Consider the following 17,230-nt stretch of genomic DNA (forward strand, 5'->3'; position numbering starts at 1 on the left):
AGAGTAAATGAGGATGGGTGTAGTGATTTTTCTTTTTTTCTGTGACCAGTCCCCTGTCCACTTCCCCTTGGCAGCTCTGTCATACAACATATGTTTGTGGCCCTTGAGAAGCAGCATTTCTGACAGTCCTGAAGCTGTGGGTTGATCTATTATCACCTCCTATTCAGAGGAAGGATGAGGAGGGAGGATGAAAAACAGAAATGCTGCCTGTAGCTGTATGTTCTTGCAGCTCCTCCTGTCTCTAGTTCGTGCATGTTCTTTCTCCATCCCCGCATATTTGTACACATAACAGCCTTCCTGCCCCGGTAACCTCTTACCTTTTTTTACATGTCTCCCAGGGTCACTGGTGACAACTTGTTAACTGTGGAAGTGAATTGGCTGACTTAAACTTCAGGAGTACGTGTTTTGCCTTGTGTTACTTCTTATAGAGAAAGATTTTGGTCGCGCTAATGAAACTTGTGATGGCAGGTCCAATTACTCTCCATCCTGCTTGGAAATTGCCCTGAGCCTCCGCACCACGGGTTGGCACCGTCTTGAAGGATCCCTGCTTCCCACAGCCAGGCCTTGGCTCTGGCTGCCTGGAGCCTCCGGGAGAGGAAAGGCGGAAAGCTCGTGACTTGCCCAGACAGTCTGAGGCCTGGCCCTGCAGCCTCGGCTCCCCAGACGCTGTTGAGTCGGACTTGGCTGGCAGCCGCCGCGCTGTTACTTTTCCGAGGTAATAAGTGAGATTAATCGCAGGACCCTTTCCAGAGGCGAAGGGGGTTTGGGCTGAGCGCAGGGAGAGAGCGTAGGAGCCAGTGCCGGGGCTGGGAGCTGGAGGCGAGAGCTGGGGCCTTGCAGCAGGGCAGAGCAAGGCACAACTCGTGCGAGCGTGGCCTCTGCTCGGCTGCTGCTGGAGGCTGCTCTGGAGCCGCAGCCTGGGGGCCTCCCTTGGGCTGGCTCCAGCTGAGCAAAGTGGACACAGCCTTGGCATCGCCTGCACCTGTCTACTGGGCCTGGGCAGCTGGGCTTTTTGCAAGTAGTTCTAGTGATGTGAGGGGACAGGTTTCTCTTCCTGCACCTGGCTCTGACTGCATGACTTCCTTTCAGAGAAGGTATGACAACCTTCCTCATTATTCCCAGCGACCAGCCCATGTTGGTAGGTGGAGGGGAGTGACAGGGGTTTTATACCTTCCCTGAAGGCAGTGCTGCATAATGGTTCTTGGTTTTCTCATTTCAGCTGCCTACACAAACTGACCTTACCCCCAGCGTAAATGTAGGGTTTACTATTCTGGATTGGGCTGCTAATCTTTTTGGTTCTCCTGTCCTGTGTTTCAGAGTAACTATCACCAATGTCTTCAGTGAAAGCAGAGAGTCTTTTTGATTGGCAGTAAAGAAATTCCCAGCCTCTAGGGGAAGCTTGCTTTTGCCCCCCAGCTGCAAACAGCTGACTTGTAGATCTCACCATATTTTCTGTTCTACATAGTCTAGCTGTGGGTGTTATCATTAATCATATTTTTATTTTCTGGGAATATTGTTGCCTCGTTCATGAGCTGTAGCAGTGAGTCCCACAGGTAAATTCCATATTATGCAGACATTTCCTCTTTAATTTTTTGGATTTTTTCCAAATTTGCTAAAAGTCTCTGCCCCCTTATTATGTGAAGGCAGACAGAAATGCTTGATTTATTTTCTGCGCTATTTATTCTGTATGTTTCTATCATCTCCCTTCTTATTTGTCTCTCCTAAACTAAACAGTACCATTCTCTTCAAGTTCTAAATGGAAATCTTCCAACCCTCTAATAATTAGCTCTCTGTCTTTATGGAGATGACAAGAAACGAAAACAGCACGTCAAGTAGGAGTAAAACATAGATTTTATGTGACACTATCATTTTTAGCTTTTATCTCTCATAACTTCCATATGCTTACACCTTGCTGGCTTCTGACCATACTAAACACTGGATTTTATTATTAATATGCAGTTGTTTTTCTTTGACTACTGCAATTAATGTAAAACTGAGCAACAGGTATAGGCAGTTCATGCTGATACAATTCTTTTTTTGATTCCTCACCCGTGAACTCTCCTCTTCCTGGCTTTTAGCTGCCACCAGTGGATTTTGTTGGCTGTGATGGAAGTCACGTGCTGTTTTCCGTTCTAGTAAGCATTTAATTTAATATAGAGCTTGTTGAAATCTTTTAGTGTCTTCCACTACTTCCCTCATATCCTCGCCCCCAGCCACCCCTGATCTTAGATCTCTTTGAAATACCCTGTTTAGGTTCTAGATATTTCATATTGCCAAGTGATCAGCAGATCTCCCTTTTCTCTGCATTTAGTTAAACCTCCAATTGCCATTACAGTAGTTTTAGAGTGGCATTCAGAGGGTTAATGTGGCCGTACCTCTCACTTTGGTAGTTTGTGGGGAGAACTCTGCTGCCCGCAGCTTTCTAGGAAAGAGGGAACCCCAATAGCCTGGTGCTCTTTGGGGGCTGCTCTGCCCAGAGCATTCTTTCTTTCTAGAGGAGCTCTGAAAGGGTTACAAGGGAGCCTTGGCTGTTTCTTTGAGCTATTTGGAAAGGACGGGCCTCAGACAGCTTGGCAGGAACCTGGGGCCCTGTTTTTTCCAGCCCAGCCCTTCCTTCTGCACGGAGCTGTCAGGGAATCCCACGAATGTCTGGTTTCTCCCCTTTCTGAAGTTTTTCAGCAATATTTTTATCCATCCCTGGCTCTTTCTCACACAGGGACCTCAGGTTTTGTTGATTGCTTTGCCTTGCAGGTAGTGAGATGGAAATGAAAGCCATGCTACCATGCCACAGCCATTGGAATTAGTTCACCGTTGTGCAGCTGAGAAGGGCACTGGGAAGTTTCCCAGAAGAGTGTCCTTTCTGGCATTGATCGCAGGGCAGGTCCATCTGGCCTAAGAACAGAGGGATTGAACGGGCCCATCTTTGAACTGTGCTATTCCTGTGGGTCACAGCGAGGCACTCAAAACCTCCAAGCTGCATGTTCAGTATCCTCCCTACCAGACACACAACGTTTGTGAAAATGGAAAGTCCCTTTGTAAACCAGTCTTACAACGGACAAGACAGGTTAGCAACCTTTCCTTCATTTGCCTCATGCTCTCCAGGGCTGTCCTGAGGCTGAACTCTTTGTGATTATTTTGTGTTTTGGAGGTTTCTGGGTCTGCCGTATACCTTTTCACTTAATAAATAAATAAATAAATAAAAATGCTTAGAGGATGAAAATAAAGGTTGTCTTAGTGTTAAAAAGAAGGTTTGTTGAAAGTTTGGTTACTGGTAAGTGCAAAGGTCTTGAAAGGTCTCTCTGGTGTTGGAGCTACTGGTATTCTATAATCTCAGGAAGCCTGTCAGATGCTGGGAGCAGGGTGTGATCTAAGATCCATGTGGAAAGCCTTTCCAGAAGGCAGCCCTCATGTGGTGCAGTCCCTGGACAACTCTTGGAAGTCAGCAGCTGAAGAGCCTGAAGTCAAGTTCAGATAAAATCAAGTTTCAGTGACCAAGTAAGAAAGCCAGAGCAGGAGGTAGCAAAAGGGGCCAAAGGCTTTTCCTCCTTCCTGTTAGGCTTTGTCTTGGGGCTACTTTCCCTCGTGCAGTGAAGTTTCCACCACCAAAGCATGTTCACATTTTCCATCCAGCCCAGGCTTGGCTTACTCAGGGTGAACACAACACTCTTTTTGGTGTTTCATCCTGTGATATAAACGGGAATTCCCTTCCAAGAGCACAAAGAAACCCCTTTCCTATCCCTGAAAGTGTTAGTCAGCCCTTCCTATGGAGATCCTGCTTTGTCACCTAATTCTCCCCACCTTTCAGACTGGGGAAGTTTTGTAGCTGACACAGGAGTTTGTGAATGTATGTGGTTGGCTTCGTGACAGCCTGTTATTCTCCGGGGCTTCTCTGGGCTGCAGGTATCAGTCAGCAGCTGTTTGTGAGCCATGCAGGACTCCAGCATTTAACAAAAACCTCTTTTGAAAATAGAGGAGGAGGGGAAAATAAAAGCATAAAGAAGTTGGGAAGTATTTCAGCTCTCCTGTGTACGTGGTGACAGCTTTGTTGGAGATGCTGTTCACTAGCTCATAGGTGTTTGAAGTTGTACATACATTGTGTAAGCTGAAGAAGATGGGGCAACCAGAACTCCATGGTGGAATGCCAGATTTTTGTTTGGGGAGTAAAGTGAATTTATAATACTGAGTAACACTGGTGATTAGTAGTATTTTCTTAGTCTTTACCCAGCGCTGTATGCTCTCAGATGGTGAGTAGTTTGACCAAAATGTTGTGGGCAGGAGGATTTGATTGGTGATAAGCCAGAATGTGTTTCAGTGGCTCAGGAAGGCTGGATATATTGGACTGTCCAGAACCAGCACCAATTGCAAAGATTTTTAAGTGCTCTGGTAAAGGTAGGTTCTGCAATAGCAGGATAAATTAAGTCTTATATAGAAATACCAATGTATCCAGGGTCATTTAGCACAAGCAGTTGTTTCTAGTTGTTCTGTACCAGTAGTTGAAAGCTGGATATCCTCTTTTAGAGGATGGAAAAACAAAACAAAACACCTCCACCCTCCCTTCATCCCCCAAACAACAAAAGTCAAGCAAACCCACCAGGTAATGTTTAAAGATACTGCAGTTTCCAGACACTCTCCTGTTGCACTCTCTGAACTTTTATTAACATTTCTCATCCAATTACTGTCCACAGCAAACCAGGTGGGGAGAGGCCAAGGCAGCCTGGCTGATCCAAGTCTACTGAAAGCTGGCCCTGGGACAACAGCCTTTAGTAAGAAGAATTTCAAAGTGAGAGGGCCTTATCAGAGACGCTGTTTGTTTCCAGCTGCTGGTATCCATGATGTTGCAGGGCTTCTTTGCCTGAGTTATAGATTGTATCTGGCTCAGTAAATGTCTTTCACTGCCCTTTCTATCTATCTGCTGTCTGGCACGTGGGACCTGACGAAAAAGTTAGTCCAAGAAGATTGTGTCTGGCAGTGCTGTGCATGCTACTTGGCAGCTGTCTGTCAGGGATGCTCAGCCTGGGCAAGAGTCACCCTTTTGAACAAAGCAGCTGTGGCTTATGTGGTCTTAACCTTTTGTATGCAGAAAAAAAAAAGTCTTTATTTGCTTGTTACTGGGGAGAAAAAACACATTTGATGATAATCTGCCCTGTGAAGACTGTAGCCAGGCTGAGCTGTGCATGTCTTTAATGTTGGAAATGCAGTTTTGTCAAAATCTGTCTCAGAAAACTTCCAGTTTGGTAGACTATCTGAAGAGTCTTGGGTCTGGACCATCTTGTTTGTTTGTTTATCTGTTTTGTTGTTGTTGCTTTGTTTTGGTATTGGGAAAATGATGCTGATGAGCAGAGAGGTGTCAGCTTCTCTTCAGTCAGTGTTTTGAAAAGCTGCAGATGCTGAGACCCAAAATGAATTAAGTTCAAGTACTTTTCCTTGCTGTTGCTGCTGACTGAGTGTAGATCCACAAGGAGGGAACGTTCATAGCAGTGAAGGCTTGGCATCTGTAGAAGCTCTTTGAACTTTTACATCCACACTTCAGATTTTAGCCACAGGACAGCATAAATGGAATAATATTCTTCGCATTAGTCAGAAGGTCAGGTTAGACACCCATGTTAGTCTTTTATAGTCCTGATGAATAACCATCTAGAATTTATGGCTTCTGACACTTACAAGCAATAATTCTGAATTTCAAATGAAGACTTTCCAGTACTTAATGAAGACAACATACAGCTTGCTGTGTTGTGACTTCTGTTTCCCATGGCTGTTCCCTGAAAGACGTGAAACTGTGGTTTAAGGAAAAAGCTTGAAGTAACTTTGGTTTGAAAGTGTGTTTGTATTCAATATGTTTCTGATCTCAGCTCCACTAGCAGGCACTTGGCTGTAGGATTCTTTGACAGACTTATGATGCTGAAGACTTGGGTTTCTCCATAAATACTTTCAGGTGGATGAGTAGTAAAGGGCTGTCCAACTTAAGCAGCCAACATGGTAAAGAGAAACACAATCTCAGTCACTGTGAGGAAAACAAACAGGGAAAAAGGTGTATGTGGAAAATCTAAGCACAGGCTCTAGAAACTCTCCAAGAAGAGACAGTCAAGAGACTTTGCTGTTGTTCTTAAGATGTTATGCATTGATAAATTCATCTCCTTCTGGAAATACTGTATGCAGTTCTTTTCTAATAATTTTCTCCATGAGAGTGAGATTTTGGTTCTTACTGACAGTGATCCCACTAGGATTCTGTTTTCAAAATTCCTTATCAAAATATCAATGTTAGAGCTTATCCCTTATGAAACAAAAGGCTGCCCAGTTTTAATAGTTGGGTTATTTTGGTATATTTCAAGAAATTTAGATCCAATCCATTTTTATTTTTAAAAATATTTTGTCTTTCTGTTCGAGACTTTGTTTTTGCATAACATTTGTTATTTTCTGAAGGTCACAGTCATCTTTCCAATTCTTTGTAAAATTCTCCTTTCCTGATGCTCACCTAAATGATTTAAATATGAAAGTATCCTCTGCTAGTAAAGGGAACTAAAGTTATGCACAGATTTCTAGACTGGTATGATGCATATGGGACAGAATGATTCATGTAATGCAGTGATTTTCGTTACTGATGTTTTCTAAGTAGAATAAATTCTTTGTAAACATTATGACCTCATTGTGGAACCTGAATACATGAGCATAGATATCATTAGGCTTGTGTTATTGAATAGCATTTCTGTGGAAGGAAAGAACTGTGCTGGTTTTTTTGTTTGTTCGTTTGTCTGCAGGTCTCACTTGGAAATGATCTAAATTCCTGATATCACATAACTTCATACATTGTGTCACTTGTATACATTGTTAGGTAGCAAAACCAGGTAACACCTATTCTTTTGATTTACTTTCAGCTTTTTTTCTGGTGTCCACTATGAGAGGTTGCTTACTGTCTTACTCTGACTAGTCTCTAGAGAGCCATAAGCACAGTACACCAAAACTGGAAGATTATCCTCCTTGCAAATGTTACCGGGTTCAGCTCAAGCCATCTGGAGGCCATGTTTGTCTTTTCACAGAAAATGAGCCTGTAGTTATGTAGAGGTTCTGCTGTTTTGAGAAAAGCCCACTCTGTTTAGAGCATTGGCTGAAACAACACAAAAGGCATCGAGTATAAAGATGTGACATGTAACAGAGACTTCTTGTTTGGACATTTGACACTGTTGTTGTTGTTTTCTCCTGGTGTGCCTTATCTGTGCTAGGAGGGGAATCTTGAAAGAGTGTTATTCCTCTAAGTGGCTGGGATATTTAATCTGGCCTTATAAGGGTTTAGCATTTGCAGCTGCATCTTTGATGTGCTCATGCTTAGCATTACATGCAATCACTCGGTGAAATTCCTGAGGTACTGATTCCATGGTTCCCATCTGTGTTCCTGAGTCTGGGAGCTTCTGACTAATTATACAATTTTCTCTGTAAGCTGTAGGAAACAATTCCATTTTGGCTCTAGAAAAAGGGTTTGGGTTGGACTGAAATATAGGATTGCATAACTTTTTTTCATCTTCAACCACAAATTCCTAAGAAAGTTATTGCATTTCTCTGAAGATACCTGCTTCTGGCTTTTGGTTTTCACTGTCATTAGAAATATTCAACACCAATGTACAGTCTAGAAGCAATTGAAAGCCTGCTGAGAATCAGTCATTAAGGCAACAAAGTTGTATCCCCTAGAGAACAGCATCATCCCTAGGTTTCTATCCTTCTCAAACCCCTGAGGGTGGAAAAAGTGGATGTAGTGTGCAGTTGTGATGACCAGCAGAGCTGGCACAACTGTAGAGTAGGCTCTTCTGGCCACACTGGAGGAGAAAGCATCGCAAAAATATGTGCTTTATCAAATGGACTGAATCTAAAACCTTTTTATAGGTGCTGCAAATTAAACCAGTGCTTAGCCTCCTAGCCTGCAGTTGTATGCAGAGGCAGAATGTTTGTGTGTAAGACTTCAAGTGCTAGGTGATCTAAATAAGTTTTTGTGCAACTCGAGCATCTGTTGCAAACAGGGTCTGACAGAGTGGGATCTTTCAACAAATCCTAGACAAGTCTGGGAACTGTCTCCTAGAGCATGCCAGTTCTTTGTACCGTACAATGTAACTATCTGAACATCCTTTTATTTACTTTCCTTTAATGACAGACTTTGTCTGTCATCAGATTTGGCAGTTTCCTGGAGAAAGATACTGCCAACCCAGATGAACGTGGGCCTTTTTCTGTGTTTTCAGTGGTGTAATCACAAATACCCTGTTAGCTGCACCTAATTGTGGTCCGTCAGCTGGACTGCTTGGTCAGCACACGCACTGCTGCCAGCTGGGGAAAAAGGGAGACAACTGAGTGATTTGGGGCTCTCCCACAATTTTCCACTGCAGCACCTGCTTTGGAAGCAGCAGTAGAACTGCCAAACATGCTGAAGTGGTTAAGTGTACCAGCTCCTAAAGAAGCTGAAGGGGAGGAGTGCTTCTTGCCTGATGGGTTTTCAAAGGCAGCTGAGACTTTGAAGTTTTGTTTTAGCAGCTGCCAGGTATGCTGCCTCAGCCTGGTGCAGCACTTCTGCCCCCAGCTTTGTGCGTTGCGTTCTTCTTTACACGTGCCAGGATGGAGAGAGGGGAAATCAAATAAAATTAATTAAACCAAGAGTGTGCTTGTTAGCAATAGTGTTGCTTTATTGTACCCTTTGGGTTAGAGTGCTTCATGCCACAGTGAAGCACCTTGCACTCGCTTGGGCCTATTAGAGTAATAAATTTGTTTCACTTTAGTTTTCTTTGCTTTCCCACTTACTGTTTCCCTGCCTCTCTTCTGCTTTAACTATTCCAGCCAGGAAATAGTTAAATAGTTACACCAGGACAGTGGTCCCCCCCTCAATAATCATAGTAATTTTAATGTTTTGTTCTGAGTTGGCCACATAAAATAGGCAGAATTTTACATCCATGGTACCCTAGAACTCCCTGCTGAAACCAGAGGGACCAGATCATCTTTCCAGTGAGGGAAACTGAGACAGAGAGAAATGTGGTGGCTGAACAGGGACCTCATAAAGGCTCTGTCAAAGCAGGGACAGACACCATTCACTGCTGGAGGCAGTCTGCTGGGAGCTTCCCCTTCACTCGCTTTCCTCTGCCAGAAGGGATGTGCTGTAATTCTGTTTATTCCGCTGAATATTGAACTCCTTTATGATGATGTGAACTCCTCAGTGATTTTTCTTATCGAGACATTGGGTTACTGGAGATGCTGTAGGCTGTTTTCAGCTCTGTTCTTTTCTGCAGAAGTAAAGGTAGGTGCTCCCAACGGGAGCTGGCAATTTATGGAGCAATATTGGGAGTGAAATGGGGGGCTGCCTTCTGTATAGCTTAAAACAAAAGGACAGCAAGGAGGCCAAAACTGTCATAAACTGGAATAGTCTCCTCTGCAAGGGAATGTGCTTCTGTGGTATTAATCCTTGGGGGGACAAAGTGCCAGAGATGAGGAGATTCTTGCTGTGCGGTACTTGAACAGCTTGCTTTTTAAGGTGAGGCTTTATAAAAATAAGTGTTTCCACTCTGTTCTTGCAGTTCCTTATAGGCCAGACCTGGTAAGTCATCACCAGTTTCTGGTGGCTGTAGTGGTGGACAGATACATAGAAGTTTTGAGGAAGCAGTGCAGTGGGGTTTTTGTTGTTGCCACTCAAATCCAGTCCATTTGTTGCCGTACCTTATTACAGTATCTAAATCTATCTGGGGGATGAGGAGAGCAGAAACTACGTAAGAAAACAAAGGTATAACACGGGGAAGATAGGAATGCTTGAGATGCCTCTTTGGTGAGCACATAAACTACCTCAGGTTTGTGGGACTATGTGAATATATCCTCTTTTTTACTGGGAAATCCCTTTAGCTTCATTACATTGGAACTAGGTTGATGATTTTTAGTTGTTTGTTTGTTTCTTTTTTAGGAAAAAGATCTTTTGAGGAACTTTACTTTGCCAACGTATCAATACTTGGGATTTGATCAATTGATTGGGGAATAACAAGAAACTGTTAACCACAGGCATACAGCCTCACCGCAAGGACCCAGAGAAATTTCTTTTCTTGTTTTTCAGCAGCTAAATGTTGTACAGCTTCACTTATGTTACACCAGATGTCTCTTGTTGGTGCCATATTGCTACTCACTTTTCACTGGAGTGAAAAGTTCCTCCTAACAGTACTGTTGCCCAGCCAGCTTTCAGATGACACTTTCCATAATCCCTGATTAGCTGAATTTCCACATCTTTGCTCTGGAAGTGCAGAACTGATTCTGGCCTTCCCTCTAGGAATACAGATTATAAATATAGAAGTGTTGCTTCTCTCATGAAATTCTGTTACCTGGCTATGATTCTTGGCCTTGAAATTGTAGTGGCATGATGTCAGGAAACTCCATACTTCAGCATGCTTTGTCTCCATAACCAGGCCTTCTAAGCTATGAGATTTATCAAGGCTTCTCTAAAAGAAGCACATCAGAGTGTCTCCATCTAACACAGAACAAGGTGATAGGTGCACTGGATGTTAAACAAAGTTGATGAACTCAAAGCTTTCATGAACTTCAGTGCAATTTCTTTTAGAATTTAGAGGCTTGTGATATTCTTTAGATTATTATTATTATTATTTTAAAATATTTAGGTAACAAAGAGCATGACATTTCTACTCTGTGGTCATATGACACAACTAGAAAATCGTTTGGGCCTTGAGAGGTATGAGACTTGGACAAGACAACCGTGGGGGAACCCTTGAAGCCCTGCAGTGTAATGCCATCCTGCCCTGCATCTTCTGGGAGGTCAGTAGTGGCAGAGTTGTTCAGCTCTGCAGGGTATTTCTGCTCTTGAGCAGGGGCAGAGTGCTTTGAGCACTCTCTCCCATCTCAAGCATCCTAATCCTACCAAACTCAGCAGCCTGTTTTGTTTATTCTTCTCAAAAGCTCTGGATTTCACCAGTTTAGCCCAATTATAAGTTTTCATTTGCCTCTTGAGACCTGAATGAGGGGCCTGAGCTGCTCCCTTCGTTCCCCATTCTCTGATCCAGTGGGATCTTGCAGCTGCTGCTTGAGCACATAGAGCAAGGAGCACAGCACTCTGGGAAAGCCTACGCAGGAGGAATCTTAATGGAAAATATTAAGGAGAAAAAAAAAAGTGTTTGATGGACTTTTAATATAAAAGGGGGAAAAAAAAAAAGAAAAGGGGGAGGGGGAGATTTTTATTCACTGTAATAGAAACCAAATGTTGGCTGGGACAGCAGCTGCACTCACTCTTTCCCTGTAAACTGTGAGCGGCTTTTCAAAGGAGGCATTACAGGGTGCAGGGCTAACCTACTGGTCCCGGCTTAACCCTTGCACCTCTGGAGAGAGGTAGGGAATATGCATTTCTAGGGGAGTTACAGAGTAGTATCTTCAATTACAGAGCCAGTCATAAGCATATTCTAGACAGATAGTGGTGCCCATTTATTATGTTTTCATCCTCTTGTGATACTGCTGCTATCCTGAAATGCAAAATCTGCTTGGATAAAGCACTAACAAACATATAGTCAGGAACAGAGCCCATCAGTCTCTTCCAGTTTGGTTTTCAGTAGGGTTACCTGCTGCCTGTGCAAGCCATGATTTGTTTTGAGCCACTTGATGCTAGGATTTTACAGTGGAACGTCTGAAGCAAGGAATACCTTTCCCATCTTTGTAAGTGGCACAGCATTGCATTTGAGTTTGTGGTGCGTTGAACTGTGTGGTGTGTGTGTTTGTGTATTCACCCCAGAAACTCCATGGACTAGGACAAATGAGAAAATTTAAGTAATTTAAGTAAGTAATGAGTACTTACATAGCCCTTTCTCCAATTCTGAATTATGTATTGTAGTCTAAGCAGAGCAAGACAGTAGCGAGGTGAATTCACTCAGAGTTTATCTGCTCTATCTGAATTTCATATCAGAAATTCATGTCAGAAATTTAAGTAAATAATCTTCACCAAGATTCCCCTTACAAGAGCAGGATGATACCAGGCTTCTGTGTTAGTTTATCTTGTTATTAAAACGTTTTTGCGGGCCTTGCTTGCATTTGCAGGTATGAAAGTATGTGCAGGGATCATGAGGCCAGCACCTTCCCCTCAATATGGTTCACCCCAGTGTTTGTACTAACTGAGGCTACGTGATCTTGTTAAACTAGGTCACACAGAGGAGATGCACTCTGTTGCCTTCATTGCTTCTCCAGTGGCTTGCTGAACCTCAACAGCATGGAGGCATTGAACTTTACAGCCAGCTGGCTGCTGGTTTTCTTCTTGATTTAGTCTTTCTACTTGTGAATTTCAAAGCTGCCATGTGTAAAGAGAAGAAGAACAAGCTGTTTTTTACCTGCCACATATTCCCCAGATCAGAGAGACTGGAGCCAGAAACACTGCCAGGGGCCCAGCAGAAAAAAAACAGCTCTACAGAAGGGTAAAATGTTTCATTTCATTTACTAAGACTGACAAGTTTAATGCTCCTCTAAATAACAGGTTGATAATGCCAGCTAAATCTTGGAATAGTTGAAGTAGATTAGGGCTCACCTGCAGAGGTTTGCTGGTGTTCCATAATCACAGCCTGTTCTTCTTCTGCTAGGCTGCCACAAAGCTGTTGGATGCATCTGATTTCAAACCTGCTACCCTCATGGCTTTGCCTGTACACAGAGATCCAGGACCCTAAAGTGCACTTAATTCCTGATCTGCAGAAGAATTTAGCAGGCAGTACCTTGTACTTGTTATAAGAACCTCGTTTTGCTCCAAAAACTCAGGTTACTCAAAGGCAAGGAAAAAGCAGGAATAGTTTACAGAAGCTGGGGAGCAGGAAATAAAGCATATTATATTATATATCAGCATATTCCAGAAAAGAAGAAAGCTCAGTAACTTGGATAGTACTTACAGAATAAAATAAAGGAGCAGGAAGGTAATGGGCTTTCCCTCTATAGCTGTTGTGTGTGCACACCTGGAATAATGTGTTCAGGTTTGAGCACCCTCCTAGCCCCAAATAGTGATAAAGTGGGGAAAGTGCAGAGAAAAGCAATGTACGATCAAAGGTCTGAAGGGTCTGAGTTAAGGAAGAAGATGGAGTTAAGGTTGCCAAGGCTGGCTAAGCTCAAAGGAGGCATCAGGCTAGGAGGGAAGGTTTAGACCCAAAGTAAGGAGAAGGTTTTACAGTAAAACAATGAAAATCTAAGTTTAATGGGGAATCTCAGGAAAAATTCTGGACTTTGAATGTGTACCTGCCTCCGATGGTGTGCAGCTGAGGGTGCGACACAGGAACTCCTCCAGCTACTGGAACATGTGCTAATCTTGCACCACAAGGAGATGAGTTGGATGCTGTTGCTCACATCTTTGTTTTTGAATAAAATTCTTGTGACAACATCAAGTCTCTCAGTGGAAAGGAGGAATTGTGGGAATAGCAGAGGGGGACTCCTGACATTTGCTAATAATTAGGCACATTAAAATGTTCTGGGATGTTTGAATTGTGCCTCTGGTAGCTATTACAGTTAACCTGTGAATGGATCTAGATCTGGGAATTGTATTAAATCCACAGTTCTTTCCCTAGACCAGCTTTTCACGCAGGCCTTGTGTCTTTGTGCCATGGGACAGCAGATGTCCTGGTGCCTCTCCTACCTGCTGTGTAGGTAGAGGCAGGCTGGATTGCTAAGAAAGCAGGGAGCCAAAGAGCTAAGGCTGAACCTATTACAAGTTGCCTGCATCTGTGCCTCATCACTAAAGAAGCAAACGCTTGATTGATGGTCTGGGACAGAAACTCTTCTGCATCTCTGCAACACCTTCACTGTGGGAGATTGTATTTGTCACTTTGAACTGGATTTGAACCCAAAATGCTGTTCCACACGTTTACTGTACCAATGCAGCCTTCACAGGCTGCACATTAACTTTGAAAGTTTTTCCTTGGCTTCTCTTGCAGAGCCTGAAAGCAGATTGCAGGCCAGGTGATGGCACCCTCCTTTTATATGGGCCAGCTGCTTCCTGCCCCTTCCTTGGCTGGAGGTACCTCTGCCAGGGAGAGGTCTGGACACCTCCCTGGCCTTCAGGAGGCCTCCAAAGCCCCAGGCAGAGCTCATTTAGGAATATCAAAAATGCTTTGTTCCCCCATAGATTTTTGGAAAGCTAACTTTCTTTACCCTCTGTGTTTTAGGGCTGGCACGTTCCAGCAGTCACACCTACAGACCATGCTAAAACACAGGCTCTTGCTGACCAAACCATACCAAAGATACTTTCATCGACACTCCTGATAACAGCAAAGGACAGGAGCAAGCCACTCTGAAAGGCTTGTTGCTCAGTTTTTAAATTTGTAATTCATTGCTTTTGAAGCTGAGGGGAGGGAAAGAGGGAGAAGAGACAAAGAAAGGCCTTGAGGCAAGCGGCGCTGCGAGAGGCCCGACAGTCCTGCACCCCAGCCAGGCCCCCAGCGTCCTGGGCTTTGTCCCACTATGTTTATCATTGCTCCATAGCCAGCCCCAATCTAGGGCCTATTGTTAGGGATGGAAGAAGCTTGTAGTGTGCCAAAGAAAATGTTCTGTGTTTTTCTGAGTGCCTGAACATAAGTCAGCAGGATGCTGGGAGCTGCCACGCTAGACAGAGTCATTAGTTATTATTCCAACTACTTTCTAGCAGCTGGTGCCCACCAGAGCTTTGTAATGGAAGCTTCCTGGACGTGTCATACCACCTGAATGCCCTGTGGGTAAGAAACTACTGCCTGAGATTGTCTTGCATTCCTTGGCAAGGTGGGAGCACTGATTTATAAATGCACTGAGTTCACTTATTGCCAGCAAGGGCCCTTGCTATTCCTTAGCTCCAGCCTTTAGAGGAAAGGATGTAAAAGATCATTGTCAGCTTGTTTCCTCGTCTAAAAGGAGGATCATTTTTTTCTCTGTTTGCCAGACCTCCCGCTCTACTGATTCCTGCTGCGATCCTATCAATTCTTACAAACTAAGCAGGGTTAAACATAAAGGATTTTTTTCAGGACTGCTGAAGCGCCATTTTCACAAGTAATTTGAGCATAGTTTGCATTGCCTTTCAGTAGGATGTAGGCACTTTTCAAATGTTTCAAAAGTTCCTGCTTAGTAAGTGATATATGGGGAACACCAGCATACTGCATGAATTGGTATTGTTGCCTGCCACACAGGAGTCACTATCAAACAAGTGCCCAGCTGTGCCATGGGAAGAAGGCTTCAGCTGAAACAGAAATTAAAGTAAATGAAGTCATTCTTTCAGCAGGGTCTTGCTGCATGTCAGATAGTAACTACAGGATTCTCAGAAAATGGCATTCTGAGGTCTTGACTACAGCTTCAATCCTTGGTATTCCCTTTAAGTCCATTTGAAGTGGGTACAGAAGCCAGCATCCTCCTTTTTTTGTAAGAGCTGATCACCTCATCTCTTTCTTAGAGAAGAAATGCATTAGCATTTAGTATTTGAGGTGTAGGTAGTTGTTTGTGAAAGGGTAGCTTACATCGAAGGGGGTAATGAATCGGGAAAGAGTCCTTTAGAGAAACAAAGCAGGAAAGGGAATTTGGAAGCAGTGAACCCGAAGGTTGGTCCGTGGTGTTCTAGCACTTTTAGGCTGAGCTGTGCTCATACTAGCATGGAGTTCTGTTGAAATTGCTCTGGAAAGCAAACCTGTGCCTTTTGTGAGGCAGAAAGTTTGCAGCAGAAAGGTCTTGTGCTGTCAGTGAAGAGGAAGAGAGAATTCTGGCCCAGGCTTTATGAAAACTGCAGTTCAAAGAAAGGAACACAGTGGCTTTCTTGCCAAAAATACTGAGTAGCCCTAAGAGCTGCTGGAAGGACAAAATCTTGCTTACAAAGGATGGGCCATAATGCCGAGGCTGAGATTTCCTGTACATAGTGAAGGTCTGAATCCTGGCCAGGTCTCTAAACTAAGCAACCCATAAATAATCCTGAGCAAGCTGTGAGAAGATTGCTCACAACCAGCCTGGCTGACAGAATGAAACCCAATCTCTTCTGGTGGCAGAGGCAGGAATTTCTGTTTCCCATTTGCGTGTGTGTGCATCTATGCCTATATCTGTCATCTGTACATGTGAGCAAATCCATATTCAGGGAATCATTAATGTTCAAGCAATAATCCCTAACTGAAGGCAAGAAGGCCTGTGCGTACCAGCTCTAATGAAGCCTCGTTTCCACTGGGGGTGTGAGTTTTCTTCTGGTCATTTTTGACTTTGCCTAAAAAGGTGTGAGTTGTGAAAAAGCTTTTCCATCAGCTGGGGCATTTTTAGAGTCTCTTTGCCATGCAAACTCTTTAGGATCTATTAAGCTGTGAGGTCCTCTACAGCCTTTTTCCAGCCTTCATTACTGTGCTGAGTCTGTTGCAGATTTCCCTCGGCAGAGAAGCTGACTTCAGGAAGGGCACAAAGGTGCTATCATGCTTTGATAAATCATCTGACAGGCAGAGCCTGAGGATCCGCACCATGGAGGCATTCCTGTGAGCATGGCAAATAGACTGAGGGCTGGAGCACGTCGCTGGCAGCAGCACATTGAGTCTCAGACCATAAGCCCAGTTCTTCTGTACCAAGGGAAGCTTGTCCTTCAGATGTAATATCCTATATGGGGACTTTCCAAAACTGCTGATGAACTACCTATATATGAAAGGGATCTGAAGACTTGCAAATACGCAAGCTTTCTGTTGTCAGGTATTTAATGCTTACGTTAAAGATGTTTGAAGTTTAGTACAATGAATTTATATTGAATTCCATCTATAAAGAAGGAAAACCCCTGGTATCTAACAATTATGTTCAATAAAGGAGGATTTTGCAGGCCATGAGAATGAAATCTGTTCAGGCAAGCAACTGTTTTCAGTAGCATATCTAGGAAAAAGTAAGTGCTTTTGTGCTGCATTGCGTGGAATAGAAGTATTGGAACTGCAGGCAGTTGCATATGAGCCTGTCTACACTGCACAAAAAGGTTAGGTGGTTTTGGGGGATTTGTTTTGTGTTATTATTTTTTTTAATTTAATTCTTCCTAAAGATTTGGAGGCATAGTTTCAAGAGTGTTCTCTTAGGTAGTTTAAACTAAGCTTACCTGGGCAATATTCTATCCTAAAAAAATATTGTAGTCTATAAATCATGTATTAGTTAGAAAAAAAATGTATTAAAACTGGTTAGAAACTAAACAAAAGCATTTCAGAATCCATGTAAGTGAACAAATGTTAGATCCAGGCAGCAATCTCAGTGCATTTTTAAAAACTGGTTCATCAGTCTGCATTGTTTGTCTTCC

General features: G+C 43.4%; 1 protein-coding gene across 5 annotated transcripts in view; it reads left to right on the forward strand.

Annotated features, from left to right (window-relative positions):
* The window catches only part of TTLL5 (tubulin tyrosine ligase like 5), a 137,940-nt gene that overhangs the window by 79,709 nt on the left and 41,001 nt on the right, over nucleotides 1-17,230 (forward strand). Inside the window, exon 30 of one of the 5 annotated variants that reach the window (XM_082760917.1) lies at nucleotides 339-472. The exons of the other annotated variants lie outside the window; for them this stretch is intronic. Coding sequence (XP_082617043.1) covers nucleotides 339-387 — 49 coding nt within the window. The 3' untranslated portion in view covers nucleotides 388-472. Of the gene's footprint in view, nucleotides 1-338; nucleotides 473-17,230 lie in introns of those variants that run through there. 5 annotated transcript variants of the gene reach the window in all.

This window comes from Aythya marila (genome assembly GCF_965140915.1).
Source record: "Aythya marila genome assembly, chromosome: 5".
In the NCBI taxonomy this organism is placed as follows: domain Eukaryota; kingdom Metazoa; phylum Chordata; class Aves; order Anseriformes; family Anatidae; genus Aythya; species Aythya marila.